The 16,777-nt window shown below is 37.6% G+C and overlaps 2 protein-coding genes across 3 annotated transcripts in view; one reads left to right on the top strand and one right to left on the bottom strand.

Moving 5' to 3' along the window:
* Positions 1 to 9,633, bottom strand: part of COPS2 (COP9 signalosome subunit 2) — a 29,109-nt gene extending 19,476 nt beyond the window's left edge. For both annotated transcript variants that reach the window (XM_046653443.1, XM_046653442.1), the window contains exon 1: positions 9,485 to 9,633. In XM_046653443.1, the coding sequence (XP_046509399.1) occupies positions 9,485 to 9,538 (54 nt within the window). In that variant the 5' untranslated portion in view covers positions 9,539 to 9,633. The remainder of the gene's footprint in view (positions 1 to 9,484) is intronic.
* Positions 9,634 to 9,796: 163 nt separating this feature from the next.
* Positions 9,797 to 16,777, top strand: part of GALK2 (galactokinase 2) — a 118,266-nt gene continuing 111,285 nt past the window's right edge. The window contains exon 1 of the mRNA XM_046654498.1: positions 9,797 to 9,990. Coding sequence (XP_046510454.1) covers positions 9,971 to 9,990 — 20 coding nt within the window. The 5' untranslated portion in view covers positions 9,797 to 9,970. The remainder of the gene's footprint in view (positions 9,991 to 16,777) is intronic.

Here is a 16,777-nt window from a genome sequence, read left to right on the forward strand (position 1 = left end):
AACTATGCATTTTTCCCCGACTCCCTCGCCACCACCCTAGCCTACTAAGCCACTTTCATCTCTCCACAGACTAGAACAGCCTTCCCATTCTCCCTTTAATCCTTCAAATTCCCATCTTTTCATGGTGAGCAGCCAGGATAATCTTCATAAAATGTAAATTATCTCATTGCTCTTCTCAAAAATGGTTTGCCATTGCTGTTAAAATCAAGTGCAAAAATCATCAACCGACTCCTAACTATACATCCAACCATACCTCCTATTAAGCTCTCCCTCATTCTTTGCTGCAACCACCCTGCCCTTACCTCGCAAGTGGCCAAACTTTTCTCCCACCTTTACATGCCAATCCCTGCTCTTTCCACCTCTTCACCTGGTTAACTACTGCATATTATTACAGCTTAAGTGCACCTCCTCAGGGAAGACTTGGAGTAAAGAATCATAGCTATAAAACCTACTATACACATTTGGAAATCAGTTCTTCTCTAGTTAACTGTCCAATAATATACAGGAATAGCTAGTTGAACCTGAAAATGACTTTTCTGCAACCCAAATCCTCAGAATGCACCCCTGAATCTGGAAGAAAATTCTTTTTAAATTTACATCTATCACAAGGTCTAAGAATCTGGACTCTCACTCACAGCCCATTTATTTTTTGGTTTCTTAGCCCATAATAGATTAGAAAAAAACAATCAGGCCAGTATATGGGAAGAGGGAGGTAGAAGCTGAGAGGTACACATGACAGTAGTAGGACATGGAATTGCCAGCAAAGGTGAAACCTAATATAATATTTTAGGAATTAGAAAGGTTAACTTCAATTACCTTCAAATTACTGAACATTGTTGAAGAACCTTTATATTTCCTACCATGTCTAATACAGTGCATTGTCATTCCATCACTGAATGCCTCTTAAAGGACAAGACTGGCTACCTGCAACTTCTGAGACCTGACTGGCTCAGATTAATGATACTTCTAAACTTTAGATGCTGTAAATCCCCAAGATCACAATGATCAAGATAAGACTTAATCCAGCCCTCAACATTCTGTAAATATATTCTTTTGGTTTTTCATTTTATATGGATTAAGAAGTGGAATATAAAATATTTTTGGCATAATTGCAATTCAACTCAAATGTTATCGCTAAAATGTATAAATACATGAGAACTGACACAACTGCTATGTTATTGATTGGCTTCTTACAATTAGGCAGTTGCTTTTTATGATCTGCAACACCATGTTCACATGGTTTGAAGCAGCCTCCACATCACTAACCAGTCATTTGCAGCTCAGTGAATCACATCAATACAAGCTGTGCACTACAGCAAAGTACTTTTCAATTATTACACTAGCATGATTTTTTAAACTGATGATATTCTGAAAAGTCTTTGTAATAATTTTGTTGTATAGACATCTATTATTTATACTCAATGATAATGATGCTTAGTATATACCTGCAATTAAGTGTTTCTCAAACAAATGCAAATTAAGTCTTTCCCCTCAAGCTATTTATGGGCAGAGACAGATATGAAAATCAAACAGCCATATAACACAATAAAAGCAATAATAGAGATACATTCTAGGTACACTGGCAACTCAAAAAAGGAGTAATCAACTACTCCTGAGCAAGACAGAGGAAGGGAAAGTTACCTGAACCAGGTCTAAAAGTATGAATAGGAGTTGCTAGGGGTTAGAGGGCATCTGAAACAAAGCAAGTAATGGGTGCAAAGGCATAGAAGCTTGAAATAACATTGCATATTCAGAAGAACCATGAATAGTTTGATTGGGCTGAAGCACAGGATGTGTATAAAAGTTGAGGAGAGAGAAACTGGTATCAGAGGAATAGAACTATCAAAGTCTAGCAAGGAGTTTAGATCACACGGAGAGAGCCACTAATAGATCTTACAGGGAAAAAAACAGATTTGTATTTTAGGAAGAGCACTCTGGTAGCAATTAAGTAGTCCACTGGATACTCTTACAACTGTCTGACCAAGAGATGATGGGGGCCTGATTCCAAGTAGTAGAAACGGGAGAAAAGGAAGGGGATAGAATAAATATAGAAGATGTCAAGCGATCTTAAGGATGTAAAATATAAAGGACCCATGACATGGGCACAAGACAAAGCGAAATAAAGTTATCTCTAATGACTTTGGATGACTTGGTTACACACAGTGCCATTAGTCAGAATAGGGAATATAGGAAAAGTATTAAATATTGCTAAACTGAATTCCCTTATGTCACAGGAATAGGAGGATAACCATAAATTGTAAAAGTTTAAATAAAATGTTTTTGAAAGAGAAACTGAAATTTTAATCAATATCTTAAGAATGTTTTAAAAAACAAAGAAGAATGTAAGCAACACACGAAAAAGAAGCACTTGAACATTGATAAAGGGATTTTTAAAAACCCACTAAAGTTCATAATAGTTCCAACCTACTTATATAAGAACTCATGTCCTGACATCTCCCCAAAGCAATCTGTGATCCATCCACATCACCCAAATCTATTCCTCCTTCCCCAATATGCCATGCAATTTAAAATCTCTGCTTTGGCATAAACTGTTCTCTCTGCTGGGAATTCTAAACTATCTCCCCTCCTAATAAACTTCCCACTTTTCTCCTATGATGCTCCCCAGCTCTTATACTCCTGGGAAACCCATTAATCAAGGCACACCTTGTGATTCTTTTCCCAACTCTTCTTAACAAAAAAAATTTTCCTGAGTCACGCTTCTACATGACATGCATCTCTCTAACATGGAACCTTGTGTGTCTGTTGTTGCCACCTCCCCTCACCTGCTCCAACATGAGCTTCTCAAAAGCAAGAACTTTCTCTTACTCATCTCGGTATCCCCAAAGCCTGGTATATTACAAAATATTCAATTAAGTGTTTGCTTAACTGAAATGAAAAGTGGGTGAATCTTCCAAAATAACACAACACATGATAGCCAGGGGCAATTTTGACTCTATGTTGGAATGTAGCCACTGCTGAACAGGGGCAGTTCCATAGTTCATCTACTTATTCCTGTGCCTCTTGCCAATAGGGGTATCAAGAAACGTGCTCTAGGAAAACAACGCTCACCAGTAACAATGCTTCCCAAGCCTTGACCACGTTTAGACAGCTGTACTAGATGCTGGGTACAGAGAGGTAAAGGGCAATGTCACATTATCCTTAAGGACTAGATATAATCCAAGTCCTAGGTAGCCATTTGTGGTTAGCCATTCATAAAGTTATCCAAACTTTTTAAAATTCCACTCAAGTTAATGGGTCCTAATTCATTTATGGTATAAATTAGAGCATTCTTTTACCTGTCCTAAACTTTCAGTCTTCAAATTAAATATTCCAAAGAGAGACATCATAAAAGTCACTAGACCTGGGCTCTAGTTTGACTCTCCCATTAATGTGATATGTAAATTTAGGTAAGTCACTCACACTTGATGCTTTAGTTCCTCTCCTGTCAAATGTGGAGGCTGAAGCCTACAGTAAATTTCTAATTCTCACTGAGGTCTATATGCTCATTTTGGGATATAAGATACAAGTACAAATTCACTCTGTTGGATATTCAGAGTTTACAGATTTAAGTTAGGGGTGAAAAGCCTTAAATTTATCTTATTATTAGCACATAAGAGCTGTCTCCCATTACTTATTTTAGTTATTCTTGATTGGACCTCTCTAATACCATTATACACGGTATCCCTATGAGGTTATGCAAGAGGCCTTTTGGAAAATGTGCCAGAACTTATATTCCAAACGGACACTTTTATTTGAAGTAGTAACTTTAAGAGGTTAAAATTATTCCAATTATACTGACATGGATTAGTAAGTAATACTTCTGAAATTCTCAAGAAAACTAACTTCAATAGTTAGATGTTTCTAACCTAAAACAGCATCATTCAGTTTGAGGGCCCAACTTATTTATCAAACCTGACTCTGAATACAATTTCTACACCTATAAAAAGGACAAAACCTGGCTATGGCTGAAGTTTTTTTAAAAAGCTGCACATCTTTTATAACAGCAAAAGAAATCAGGCCAAATCTTATGAATAGAGAACTGGTTAAATAAAGTATGGTATGTCCATATAATCAACGCAGGTGTAAAAAGAAAGGAAGTAGGGGGTGGCCGGTGACATAGCAGTCAAGTCTGTGCTCTCCGCTTCGGCAGCCTGGGGTTCACGGGTTCAGATCCCAGGCACACACCTCCGCATCACTTATCAAGCCATGCTGTGGCAGTGTCCCACATATAAAATAGTGGAAGATTGGCACAGATGTTAGTTCAGCAACAATCTTCCTCAAGCAAAGTGAGGAAGATTGGCAACAGATGTTAGCTCAGGGCCCATCTTCCTTCCCAAAAAATAAATAAATAAATCAGCTGTCAACAAAAGTCTATGAAGACATCTAAAAGAAAAAAAGAAGTAAGCTCTTTGTATGCCTATATGGAATAATCTCTAAGATAAATTAAAAAGTGAAGTGTAGAACAAGATATATAATATGCTGCATCTTGGTTAAGAAAAAAGGAGGGATATAAAAATGTGTATCTGGTTACCTATGGGGATGAATGGGAACTGGGCAAATGGAGAACAAGAATGGAAAGGAAACTTTATTTTTATATTTTATGTTTTTGAACCATGTGCACATATTACCTATTTTAAAAAGCTGGATGCTTCACGTTCTGAAGACAATTTTATAAGAGGAACTCTAAAAAATTTTGAGCAATGACAAAATCACTGTTTGGCCTCCCAAGACCAAAGTAAGATTTTTATTCATCATTTGTACCCTGTAATGCACTCCCTTTCCCCCCAGCAATAAAAGTAATATAGGTTCACCATGAAAGGTTTGCAAGAAAGAAACTTTAATTTTCCTGACACTTCAGATTTTCTAGACATTTTTCTCTATATTTTTCTCACCCAACAAAACAAATAAATTTTACTCCCACCCAATAAAATTCTAACATGGATTACATATTTATAGTAGATGTGTTCACTGTGTGCACAGCATTGGTGATGACCCTTCCTTTCCCAGGTAAGGGTTTTCAATTACTGTGCCCCTCCCACAGAAGAGGCCAAGCAATCCATCTCCCTCTCTACAGTGAGTGATTCACAGGACGGCCATAGAGACCTGTGCTGGGGCAATACAAGTCCCTCCTAGGGTTTCGCTGTTAGAGCTAGCAAGGAAGACCCTCTTGCCTTTGGGGTTATGATCCTAGGAAGACGATACACTACATCTTGTGATGTAATGTGAAGGTAATTAAGCCAATACAATGAAGAAAGCAGCCCAGGAAGAGAGACAGAAACAGAAAAAGACCCAGCACCATCATCTGAGCCACGAGTCCAGCCATATTTATACTTCTGGTGATGGACGCCAATACCTGCTCCTGTTAGTTTAACCTAGTTTGACATATATTCCTGTCCCTTATACCCCAGAGACTTTTATTTTTTTTCTGCTTTATTTCCCCAAACCTCCCCTGTACACAGTTGTATATCTTAGTTGCAGGTCCTTCTAGTTGTGGGACCCAGAGCCTGGACTAAGACAATTTATCCAAAGTTTTTCATATCACTGAGTATTCTCTAGAAGCATAGTTTGAAATGCTGACATAGCATTCCATCACACGGATATAGCATATTTTATCTATCACTACCCTATTAGTATTAATAATACTGGTATTCCCCTACTATTGATAATTTGGGGGTGTTCCAATTATTTACAATTAAACGTTATGTTTCTTTTAAAAGCTCAACTGTACAATCAAATTTCATCTTTGTAATGACTACATGCAGAATTCCGAATGTGTGTGCAGTATAAAAAACACTGGCCCAGACCATAAAAAAAGAATATTGTTTCAAAATCTATTCTTAAAGATCTCCAACATTTTGTTTGTCAAGCAGTAAGTTACTGGGACAACAGTCTCAGAGGAAAATAACCTATAACCTCCAAGTGCCTTATATGCACAATGAACGACAAGTGAGAGCCTTTATACTAAACACACAAATCCCTAAAGCTATTCTTTGCTCTTGTCCTATATTAATCCACCACTTCTTTTTCAAATTAGATTATACATTCTATTCACATTAATTCAAAATCTGTTTAAAAAATGGAAGTTGGTGTTACTTTTAATTTGCTAATTCATGTTCTAAGGTTCTTTATAACTTGAGAAACTAAAGTTCAAGCCATCTTTTGTCTGCTGATCTTGTTAAAATGACGACAAATAAGAGATTCTGTAAGATACCCTGTAGCTAAGACCCATCATCTCTCTCCCCCTCAAAAAAAAGGAAATTTTTAGGGTATTAAAATTGCTATATATTAAGACAAGAAAAACAACATTAGTAAACATTCATTCACTAATCACAACTATGAGCTTTACTAGGGGCATTACAGCTTGGTAGTATATTTAACCAAGTGGAATTATTCTACCTTTTTGACAATTTTTTTCCTTGTAATACATTTAAATTCAAATATACAATGCCCTACCTATAACGGGATCTACTAAAGAATAATTTTTGGTATGAAGTCAGTCTGTCTTAAATCCTTTCTAAAAAGATTATAAGAAGTGCTAAGCAACTTCATGCCAGAATGACTGGACTGAAATTACAATACAGTTAATTTATCAACAGCCTTATTAACTTAATGAATGGCACTATAGTTATTATTTAGCATTATCAGACCTGCAAATAATCTAAAAATCTGTAAAATTAGCATCAGATTAAAACCAGTATCATCTCCTACTTCTCCATTCACCACTACATAAATTCCTGTGCTTAGGAAATACCTGTTTCTGCCTCTAATAAAAATCAAAAAGATCTTAGAAATAAAAGGTCAAGCATATTGAATTTCTTTCACATTTGTTTCTTCTTTTTTTAACCAAGTGGTTTCCCTTTCCTTTCAGATCCTGGGCACAAATCATTATTGACTTTCTTGGATAAAAACAGCATGGTTTCAGAAACAAATTTTTACTTTTTGTGGTAGTATCCTACCTACCTATTTACACTAGATTGGGCAAAAACAAAACGTGACTTAAAGTATTAAAATTTATCAACAGAGGGGCTGGCCCCGTGGCCCAATGGTTAAGTCCACACGCTCCACTACAGGCGGCCCAGTGTTTCGTTGGTTTGAATCCTGGGCGCAGACATGGCACTGCTCATCAAACCACGCTGAGGCGGTGTCCCACATGCCACAACTAAGAATATACAACTATGTACGGGGGGTCTTTGGGGAGAAAAAGGAAAAAATAAATAAATAAATAAAATCTTTAAAAAAAAATTTATCAACAGACAACCTATTAAAAATATGCTGAATATACATGTGGTTAGAAATACTCATGGCTCGAATTAACATTTTGACGAAAATGAGGTGATTGCAAATTTTCCAACAAACAACACATTTTTAATAAAAAAGGAAGTTTCCCTGAAACAGCAGGTCAATTCTGTTGACACTTTAAATCCTAAGAAACAAACAAAAGACTCAAAAAATGGCTCTGGCAAGTAACAACCACATTCTCTTTTGGCAATATGTAAGCATGAAATGGTAACCAGCTCTTAATCTTTTTTTTTTTTTTTAACATATAATGGTTTAAGGAAATTAACTAACGAAGTAACAAATAAATTACTAAATAAATTTTACACCACCAAAAGAGTTTAACTATTAGTAAACGGAGCATAAAAACTTTCACTACTTGACATCTGACTGGAAATCCAGAATGGTATTTACCTAAAAGAGACATAGGGGGAGAGAGGACTATTTAACAGAATACTGGGGGAAAATTTTTCACTGAATTATGTAGTAGTATAATGTAAAAACTTACTTTTTTTGGTTAAGAAATAAAAAAAAATTAAACTTTATAGATTGGACATGTAGCGTAGGCCCCTAAAAGGCTGGAGAAACATAGCCAAATTAAACACATTTACTTAAAATTTTCACAAAAATTAACTGAGTACTTCATGGGACAGTAAGATTCACACTGCCATTCCTACATGACATTCTCAATGATGCTTTTCAAGTTAATCATAGTACTAAGTATTCAATACACTATTGCTTAGGAAAGAGATTAGCAGAAACATTTTAAAACACAAACTAAGTATACAGACATATTTAAAAGAAATACTTTCATAGTTAGAAAAGTACCTGTAATATAAATAAACATGCAATAAAGAAAAATGCACAAGATAACACAAGTGACACACTCTTAACGCACTGAAGGCACTGCCTACAACCGGCTTGGTTTGCACAAACTAAACTGTAAGGCAGCAATCATAACTATTAGCAAAACTCTACAACTAGCTTTAAGAATTCTCAAAACCTCTACTATGACTTTCAGGTAATAGCAAGCATTCCCCTCTCCCTTTTGCAAATGTGCCTTGTTTTAAAATGTAAAGATTAATTGGAAACGATTATACAAAGAAGTTTTACACTAACTCAAAATCATATATTAATATCTTGAGAATCTCTAGCACTTAAAATATAAGATGAGCCAGACTTCCCTAAGGATCTGCTTCACAACTTTATGATAATGCAGCATCACCATAATATATAAGAACCATGCACAAAAACGCCCCCCAAATAAAAAACAAAGTTGACACCAATTCTTGGTCCAGATAATTCTTCTTAATTTCCACGCCGATAATGTTTTTGAATAGCAACCTGAAATGTTAGTGAATTTTTTTAAAAACCTGTAAATCCGTTCATAAATTAAACCTTGATTCTTTAAAAATCACCATTCAGCTACATAAATTCGTTTATTTCTACACTGTTGACATTTTAAACTTTGAATACTGGGAAATTTCAAAGTCAAGAAAAAAAGCCATTGGGCCAATCTCCTTATAATCCCCCTCCCTCCCGGCCCAATTTAAAAAAAGCAAAACCTCCTCCTCAGCTTTTCTCTTTAAACCAAACAAGCAGTTCAACTACTTTTTTTCACCTATCCTTGGTCTGAGTTCTCCACTGCACCTTTACCTTAAACCAAAACGGACCCCGGACGAGACTAATTAAGCTATGTTTCCAGGAGACTCCCAAGTGGCGTTTCGCCGTCAGGCCCGGGAGCAGTAAGGCCCCCCCAGTTTTCAGGCCCTTCTCCCAGCACTTGGCACCCGCTCAGTTCAAGTGTGCAGAAGAGGGGCCCGGAAGGCTGGGCCCGAGAGGGCAGAGCCGGGGCCTAGACCGCTGCGCGGTCCCCGAGGCGGCTCGCGCGGTGGGGAGGAGGGAGGAGGCACGGAGAACCGGACCTCGGAGGCCAGGGGTGCCCCTGTAAACGGAGGAGGCGCTCGGACTTGAAGCGCAGCGCTCGGGAGCCCCCTCGCTGCCTCCTCTACCCTCCCCTCCCCCATGCTGGAGAAGCAGGGCCCGGGCCCGGTGCGGGAAGGGGGAGGAGGGAAACCCGTGCTGTCACTGCACCGGGAGAGGCTGGAAGGAGCACATGTTCCACAGGGAGAGGCCGCGCTCGCCCCAGCCCCGGCCCCTAAAGCCAGACAGCAACTCCAGCCCCAGAGTTCCCTTCCCTGCGCCTCACCAGGTCGTAGTCCTCCTCATCATCGCACATGAAATCATCCTCCATGTCAGACATCTTGGCCGGGAGGGGGAGAGGGGGAGGAGAAATTGGAGACAACCTCCTCCCACAATCCTCCGCGGCTCAGAGGCGTCACTCCCAGCTTCTCCTCGTCTTCCCGTCGCTCTCAGAGGAGGTGAAAGTGTCCCCCCGGAACAAATGCACTCGCCATCGAGAGGATTCACTACGACGCCAAAAGGGAGTGCACCAACGCCCTCTTCCTGCGAGACGGTTGGTGCCTTAGCAACCAAACCTAGCAACTGGGGAATCGTCGAGTGCCGCGGCTCTCAGCGGGAGGGCCTTGGAAACCTTGCGCTCACATCGAACAGTTTCCAGCCTCCCGGGCAAGGGAACAGTCCCCTCCCTTGCCTGGGCCTCTGGAACCATTTCGTTCTGGTGAAAGTAAGAGGCAGCCTAGGACGAGAAGCCTTTCGCGGAGATAAGGCTGACATGCCCGTCTTATATGACAGGTAGTATTATTTCTGCCATGATTATCTGTGTGCGTTTAGCCCACCCATGCGGTGACTTTTCCTGTGTTTGGAGACCTTTTCAGCAGCATGGTTTACACGTGATGTTTGTAGTCGGCAAAACGACTCTCTGGATATCCCAAATTAGTTAAGCATCAATCATTTGAGAGGCCTAACGTCTTATTCAGTTGTTCAACGAATTATAAACTGACCTTTAATTGCCTTTGGGACCAAATTAAGGTAGCAGTTAACAACTGGTTTTTTAAAAATGCATTATTATTAATCATTAGAATTCGAAATGAAAATAACAGATTGAAATAAAGGGGAAAAAACTGCTTTTCAAACTGTTAGCATTTTCCATATAAACTTCCAGGTCTGTTCACTTGAATCCGCAAATTTTGTATAGTTATAGCACAGGTATAATTTCGGATTCTTTTTGCACTTAGTTACGTAACAGCATAGGCCAATGTATGCAATATATTTTTGAAAATGATCATTTTAATGGTTGCATAATAATCCCTCCGTTGAATGTACCAATGCACCGTAATTTACTTAAGCATGCCATTATTGTACATTTAGAATATTGCAAAAACAACACTTTTAAATAGCTCTGCAGCAAATATCTTTGTCACTTTATTTTTTCTTAGGACAAAGTCTAAGAAGAGGAATTACAGGCTGGATTTTTTAATAATCACATGAATTGCCATCTTTTTGGTCATAGTTCTTAGAAGTCGTATTTATAACAATAATACTGTCTACCTATAAACAAAATTTTTCCGTAATAGTCTTTTCCTCCCAACATTTTATTATGAAAAATTTCAAACACACAGAAAAATTGAAAGAATAGTTCAGTGAACTATGTGTATACCCACTATCAACTTTATTTGTGTGTGTATGTATTGCCGGAATCAATTGAAAGTAAGATGCAGATATCATGACATCACTCTTAAATGCAGCTATGTGTAGTTCCTAAAAATAAGGACATTCGCTTATGTTATCACATCATTATTATGCTAAGGAAATAATTCCCTGTTATTAACTAATATCCAGTCCATATTCAAAATTCCCTTATTAAACAGAATTTTAGAATTGGAAGAGCCTTTGATGATATCACGTTAGAGTCCAAGGCTTCCCAACCATGGCAATTCACTAGGTTATAAATTCCCAAATCTGACTCCAGAGATTCTGATTCAGTATGTCTGGGGTATAGCTCAGAAATTTGTACTTGTAACCTTAAAACAAAACAAAAGCTCCCTCTGACTGGGGTGGCTATACATCCCAGTTTGCCTGGGACTGCTCTGGTTTAGTATTGTTGTCCCAAAATAAATATCAGCATCCATTTTGACAATAAATCACATGGTTACTCTACCAGGAATCTGTAAGTCTTCAGAAGAGAAAATAGAATCCTGAGGTGGTTGAGATTTATTTGCTCAGAATAATCAGAACTACTTAGTTTTGCTTTTTAGTCAATATAGCACTTTTGAAATTATCTATTGACCATGTGTATTGATCACATGTATAAAACTGCATGTTGATTTTCATTGAGTTTATTTATATAATTTGCTGTTTTTTAATATAATTCCTTATTCCTACTATGGGAAAAGAATTACTCAAGTAAGCCAGTGCCTAGGAATACTAGGAAAACTGCAGCTAAATTTTGAGTATAATATCCTTGGCCATCTCCAAATTTAATAAACCCAGTCTGGAAATTTGCTAAGAGCTGTTAAAAAGGTCTTCACAGTGTTTAGCATACTGCTTGGGTACAGAAGTGCTAATGAATGTGTGTTGAATAAATAAACATGTTAATTAACCTTTCTGTGCAGGGAATACCCTTCTAACTATTTATACACATCAAAACCTTTTCCATCCTTAAAAGTCCATTTTAATGTCACCTCTTTCACATAGCCTATCCTGAATACTTTGTGCAATTATGATATTCTCTTTTTCTTGACATCAGTTGTATTCAATGGTAAATAATAAAAACAAAATTATTTTAACAGGGTGCATCGATGTGACATGGTGCCTTTGCAAAAAGTAGATCCTATGTTTGAAAAAAATATGTATTTTAAAAAGCTTTATTGAGGTATAATTTAGCAGCTTTATCGAGGTACATCAAACTGCACATACTTAAATATTAAGATTATTATAGCTCAATTTGATGAATTTTAACATACATATATACCTGTGAAACCATCATCACGGACAAGATAATGAACATATTTATCACTGCAGAAGTTTCCTTATTGGTAATCTGTCTTCTCCCAGGCAACCACTGATCTACTTTTTGACACTACAGATTAGTTTACATTTTCTGGAATTTTATATAAATGAATATTGCAGTGTGTACTCTCTTTTGCCCAGCTTCTTTCACTCCGTATAATTATTTTGAGATTCATCCATGTTGTTGCATGTATCAACTGGTTGTTTCTCTTTATTGCTCACTGTTCCATTGTATGGATATACCACAAGTTATCCATTCACCTGTTGATGCATATTTGAATTTTTTCAGTTTGGGGCTAATGCAAATAAAGCTGCTAAGAATATTTGTGTACGAGTTTTTGTGTGGGCATATGTTTCATTTCTCTTGAGTAATGTTGTGATCAGACTCTAAGTTGGTCTCTTCATTATCCATACTCTTGGATAATCCTTTCCCCCTTGAGTGTTGGTGGGACCTGTGACTTGCTTTTCTTTTTTCTTCAGCTTTATTGAGGTATAATTGACAAATTAATGTGCCTTGCATTTACCCAATTAGATACAGCAAAGATGATATGCATGATTATGTGTACATGATTACATCATTACACAAAATTGTAAACCTGTTTGCTGGGAGAGATTCTATCTCCCTTTCATGGCAAGTGACCATGTTGTGAAGGACTAGGTGGCAAGAAGCTGAGGGTGGCATGTGGCCACCAGCCAGCAAGAAACTGTAGCCTTCAGTCTGACAACCCGTAAGGAGCTGAATGCTGCTAACAGCCATGTGCTCTTGGAAACTGGGGAAATACTTTCCCAGTTGAGCCCCAGATAAGACTTTGTGAGAGCCTAAAGCAGAGGACCCCGCTCAACCATGCCCTGACTCCTGAAGCACAGAAACTGAGATAATCAATGTGTATTGTTTTATACCGCTAAGTTTGTGGTAATATTTTTATGCAGCAATAGATATGAATACAGGTAAATACCTAGTAGCGGAATGGCTGGATCATATGGTAGATGTATGTTTAACTTTTTAAGAAACTCTCAAGTTGTTTTCCTAAGTGCTTTTACCATTTTGCATATCCACCAGCAATGTACAAGAGTTATAGTTGCACCACATCCTTGTCAACACATAGTGTGGTCAGTTGTTTGAATTTTAGCCACTTTAGCAGGAGTGTAGTGTTACATCATTGTGGTTTTAATTTGCCTTTTCTTAATGACTAATGTTGAATATCTTTTCGTGTGTATATTTATTATCCATGTATCTTCTTTGGTGAAATAGCTCTTCAATTCTTTTACCCATTTTTAAATTGGGTTATTCTTCTTATTACTATTGAGTTGTAAGAGTTCTTTATGTTTTTTGTGTTGTATTTAAGGAATATTTGCCACACCAAGAGCACTAAGATTTCTTTTTAGTTTTCTTCTAGAAGTTTTATATGGTTTTAGCTGTTACATTTAGGTCTATGACCCATTTCAAGTTTAGTTTTTGTGTATAGTGTGGGGTAAATGTGAAGGTTTATTTTTTTCTACATATGGATATCAAATTGTTCCAGTATTATTTGTTTAAAAAATGATCCATTCCCTATTGAATTTGTCTTGACAAATTCAAGCTTTGTCAAAAATAATTGACCACTTAATTCCCAACGTAATTTGACCTTTTAGAAGTATATTTTTGATAATTTTATGTTACCCTGCATTATGATTATTTTGTATTTAATCTGTATTAAACTGAAAGATCCTTGAGGACACAACTATCTTACTTACCTCTGAATCCCATGAAATTCAGCATGTGCCTTGCCTATAGAAAATGCTCAATGAAAATATGTTGTGTTTAAGTAAACTCTAGCATTAGTGACTCCTCACTGCCCTAGACTGAGACATATGGTTACCCCAAGCAGGCTCATGATTTGGCATCCTTTCAGACTGATCATCTGTAAAAAATTTTTTTACTACACTTATTTAGAGAGGCTGAACACTATATGTGAGAAGGGCAGAAAAGGAGGACTCCTTTTGCATTAGTCAAGATCTGGGCAGGAAATTTATGGTATACTCAGGAGGGTTAACTGAAAAGAGTTTAACAAAGAGGGAACCAACAAGGATGGTGAAACACCCAGAGATTAGCAACAGACTGGAAATAATTGCCACCTCCTGAAGGCTTGAAGGGGCAAAGGGAGGAAATGGTTTTACTAGAGACCAGCAAGAATGGGAGCCCTGGAAGATGGCTCCCAATAGCAGCCATAGTTGTAGAGAAACACAGCTACTGCTACAACTATAGCAAAGGTGTGGTGGTGGTGGTGGTGGTGGGGGAATAGATACCTCAACTTCTCTGTTCCATTGCCCTCTAATATCCTGCCAGTGACCAACCCTAACCAGAAGCCAGAGGGTAAAGGAGCCCAGGTACAGTCCATAGAGATCAGCCTCCAGGAGGATAGAGAAGGGTGAAGAATGGATCCAGAAGTCAAATGGGGAATAAACAGCACAACATTATCTCGTGCAATTCAGTTGTAGCATCAATTATATACTGCACTCAGAGAAGGAATTTTCTCCCCTTTAAAGACAAATTGGTGACTACCTGCTGTTGTTGGAGCATATCTCTTGATCTAACCAACCAACTGAAGTGACTTATCAGAATGATATTTCTACCTACATTTAATACCCATTCCTTCCTGATAGTTCTGATAAATGCAGTTTGCATGATCTCATTACGTTTCCACCTTATAGATTGATGCCCTTGCCTAGTTAGTTCTCCTTTTAATCTGCCTCAGTCTTCTCAGATTAGATAAAATGATGTATGTAAATCCATGGTGCTTATAAAGTATTCAATAAACGTATCATCTTAATTCAATCAGCTACTCATACTAACCTTCAGAATGCTCTATACCACAATTATATCTCTCATCTCTAAAATTACCATAGGAGGAATATGCAAATAGAGGATGATTAGGCCTGCTTAGGAGTTTTCGTTCCTTATGTTGACTTTGACCTTGTAAAAATGCAGTTACACAATTTTAGCAATATTATTATTTGCCTTTTTCGTATCTAATTCCCAGTTGTTTTTATTCCTACGCAAAATGGTGACCATACTTCCCTACTTTTGTGAAATGAACTCACTTTTCAGTAAGATGTATGGTGTAGATGCAAAGGAGGGACCTGACACAATTATACTGTAATTCCAAAATTGTCTTTGTTTCTTTTCTTTACTGAAATCTATAAGTTCTTTAAGTGTATTTTGCCTTAATCCTCCCATGATTCCCCTGTGAACTAAAAGAGCAGAGACAGTCCTCAAATGACAATTGACACGAACAATTTGTTCATAGGAACGCTGTCACTGCACTCCCTATGCTATTTCCCATGCAACCTCCTTTTCGTCTTGGAGACCGTCAGACTTCTGCTATTTGACAGAATTGGCTTTAGATTCCAGAGACTCCTGTTCCCCCCTTTTGACTCCTTTTAAACCAGAGCTTTTTCTCCACTTCCTCTGGTGTTTGCCTATTTATCAGAATCTGCACCTATCTTTTCTCCACCCCAATCTACTGTTCCCACCCTCATCCCTACCCTCAATTAAGGACTTAGTGTGAGACTTCCAGGCTCTGGATTCTGGATGAGTATTATAACTGATGCATTATGGCTTAGATTTACTTTTATGGATTGCTTTTAGAATCAAAAGTTTTTTTCTTTTTTTGTTTTTTGTTTTTTGAGGAAGATCAGCCCTGAGCTAACATCTGCTGCCAATCTTCCTCTTTTTGCTCAGGAAGACTGGCCCTGAGCTAACATCTGTGCCCACCTTCCTCTTCTTTATATGTGGGACGCCTGCCACAGCATGGCTTGCCAAGGGGTGCCATGTCCACACCCGGGATCCAAACCGGCAAACCCTGGGCTGCCAAAGCAAAACGTGCAAACTTAACCGCTGCACAACTGGGCCTGCCCCAAAAGTTTTTAAAGATCTTTTTTTCTATAGAATGCAACATGCTTAGATGTTATAAGTTGTATTGACTATTCCAATTGTTTTCCTAGAAAAATAAATCTTTGAATTATGCCAGTCACCTGAGATCCCTTGCAAATATATTCCAAACAAAAAACAAAACAAAACAAAACAATTGCTTAAGATAGTAATCATAACTCCTTTATTGAGATGGGCAACATTGGATGGTTATCACTGGTGTGATAATTGCTATGACTGGGGAAGAAGAGGGTGCTTAGAGCTTTAGTGGTTGTTTTTCACTTTGCAAAACAACCTGTATTCTGTTAAGGCATTTTTGCACAGCACAGACAATTCTTTTTCCTTTCATATTGATTTATAAAAGATTAGCATGTATATTTAACTACGAAAGTATATATTTCTCTGAATCATGAGCTTATCTTTTGCCTTTATTTAAATGATTATATACTAGAGAGATGTATCTATTCTATACTTATACTGATGAATAAGGAACATGGCATCATTATAAAGAAGACATTAAAGAAGTATAATGTATTATTTGCTGTAATGCGAAAATAGCCAAAGTCGGTCACTGAAGTAGATTCTCCCAGTTGTGAACAACATTTTTTTATTATAAGTCGACAGGAAATATTTTCCAGAAGTTGCATAGACTAAACCACA

This window comes from Equus quagga, chromosome 2, assembly GCF_021613505.1.
Source record: "Equus quagga isolate Etosha38 chromosome 2, UCLA_HA_Equagga_1.0, whole genome shotgun sequence".
Classification (NCBI taxonomy): domain Eukaryota; kingdom Metazoa; phylum Chordata; class Mammalia; order Perissodactyla; family Equidae; genus Equus; species Equus quagga.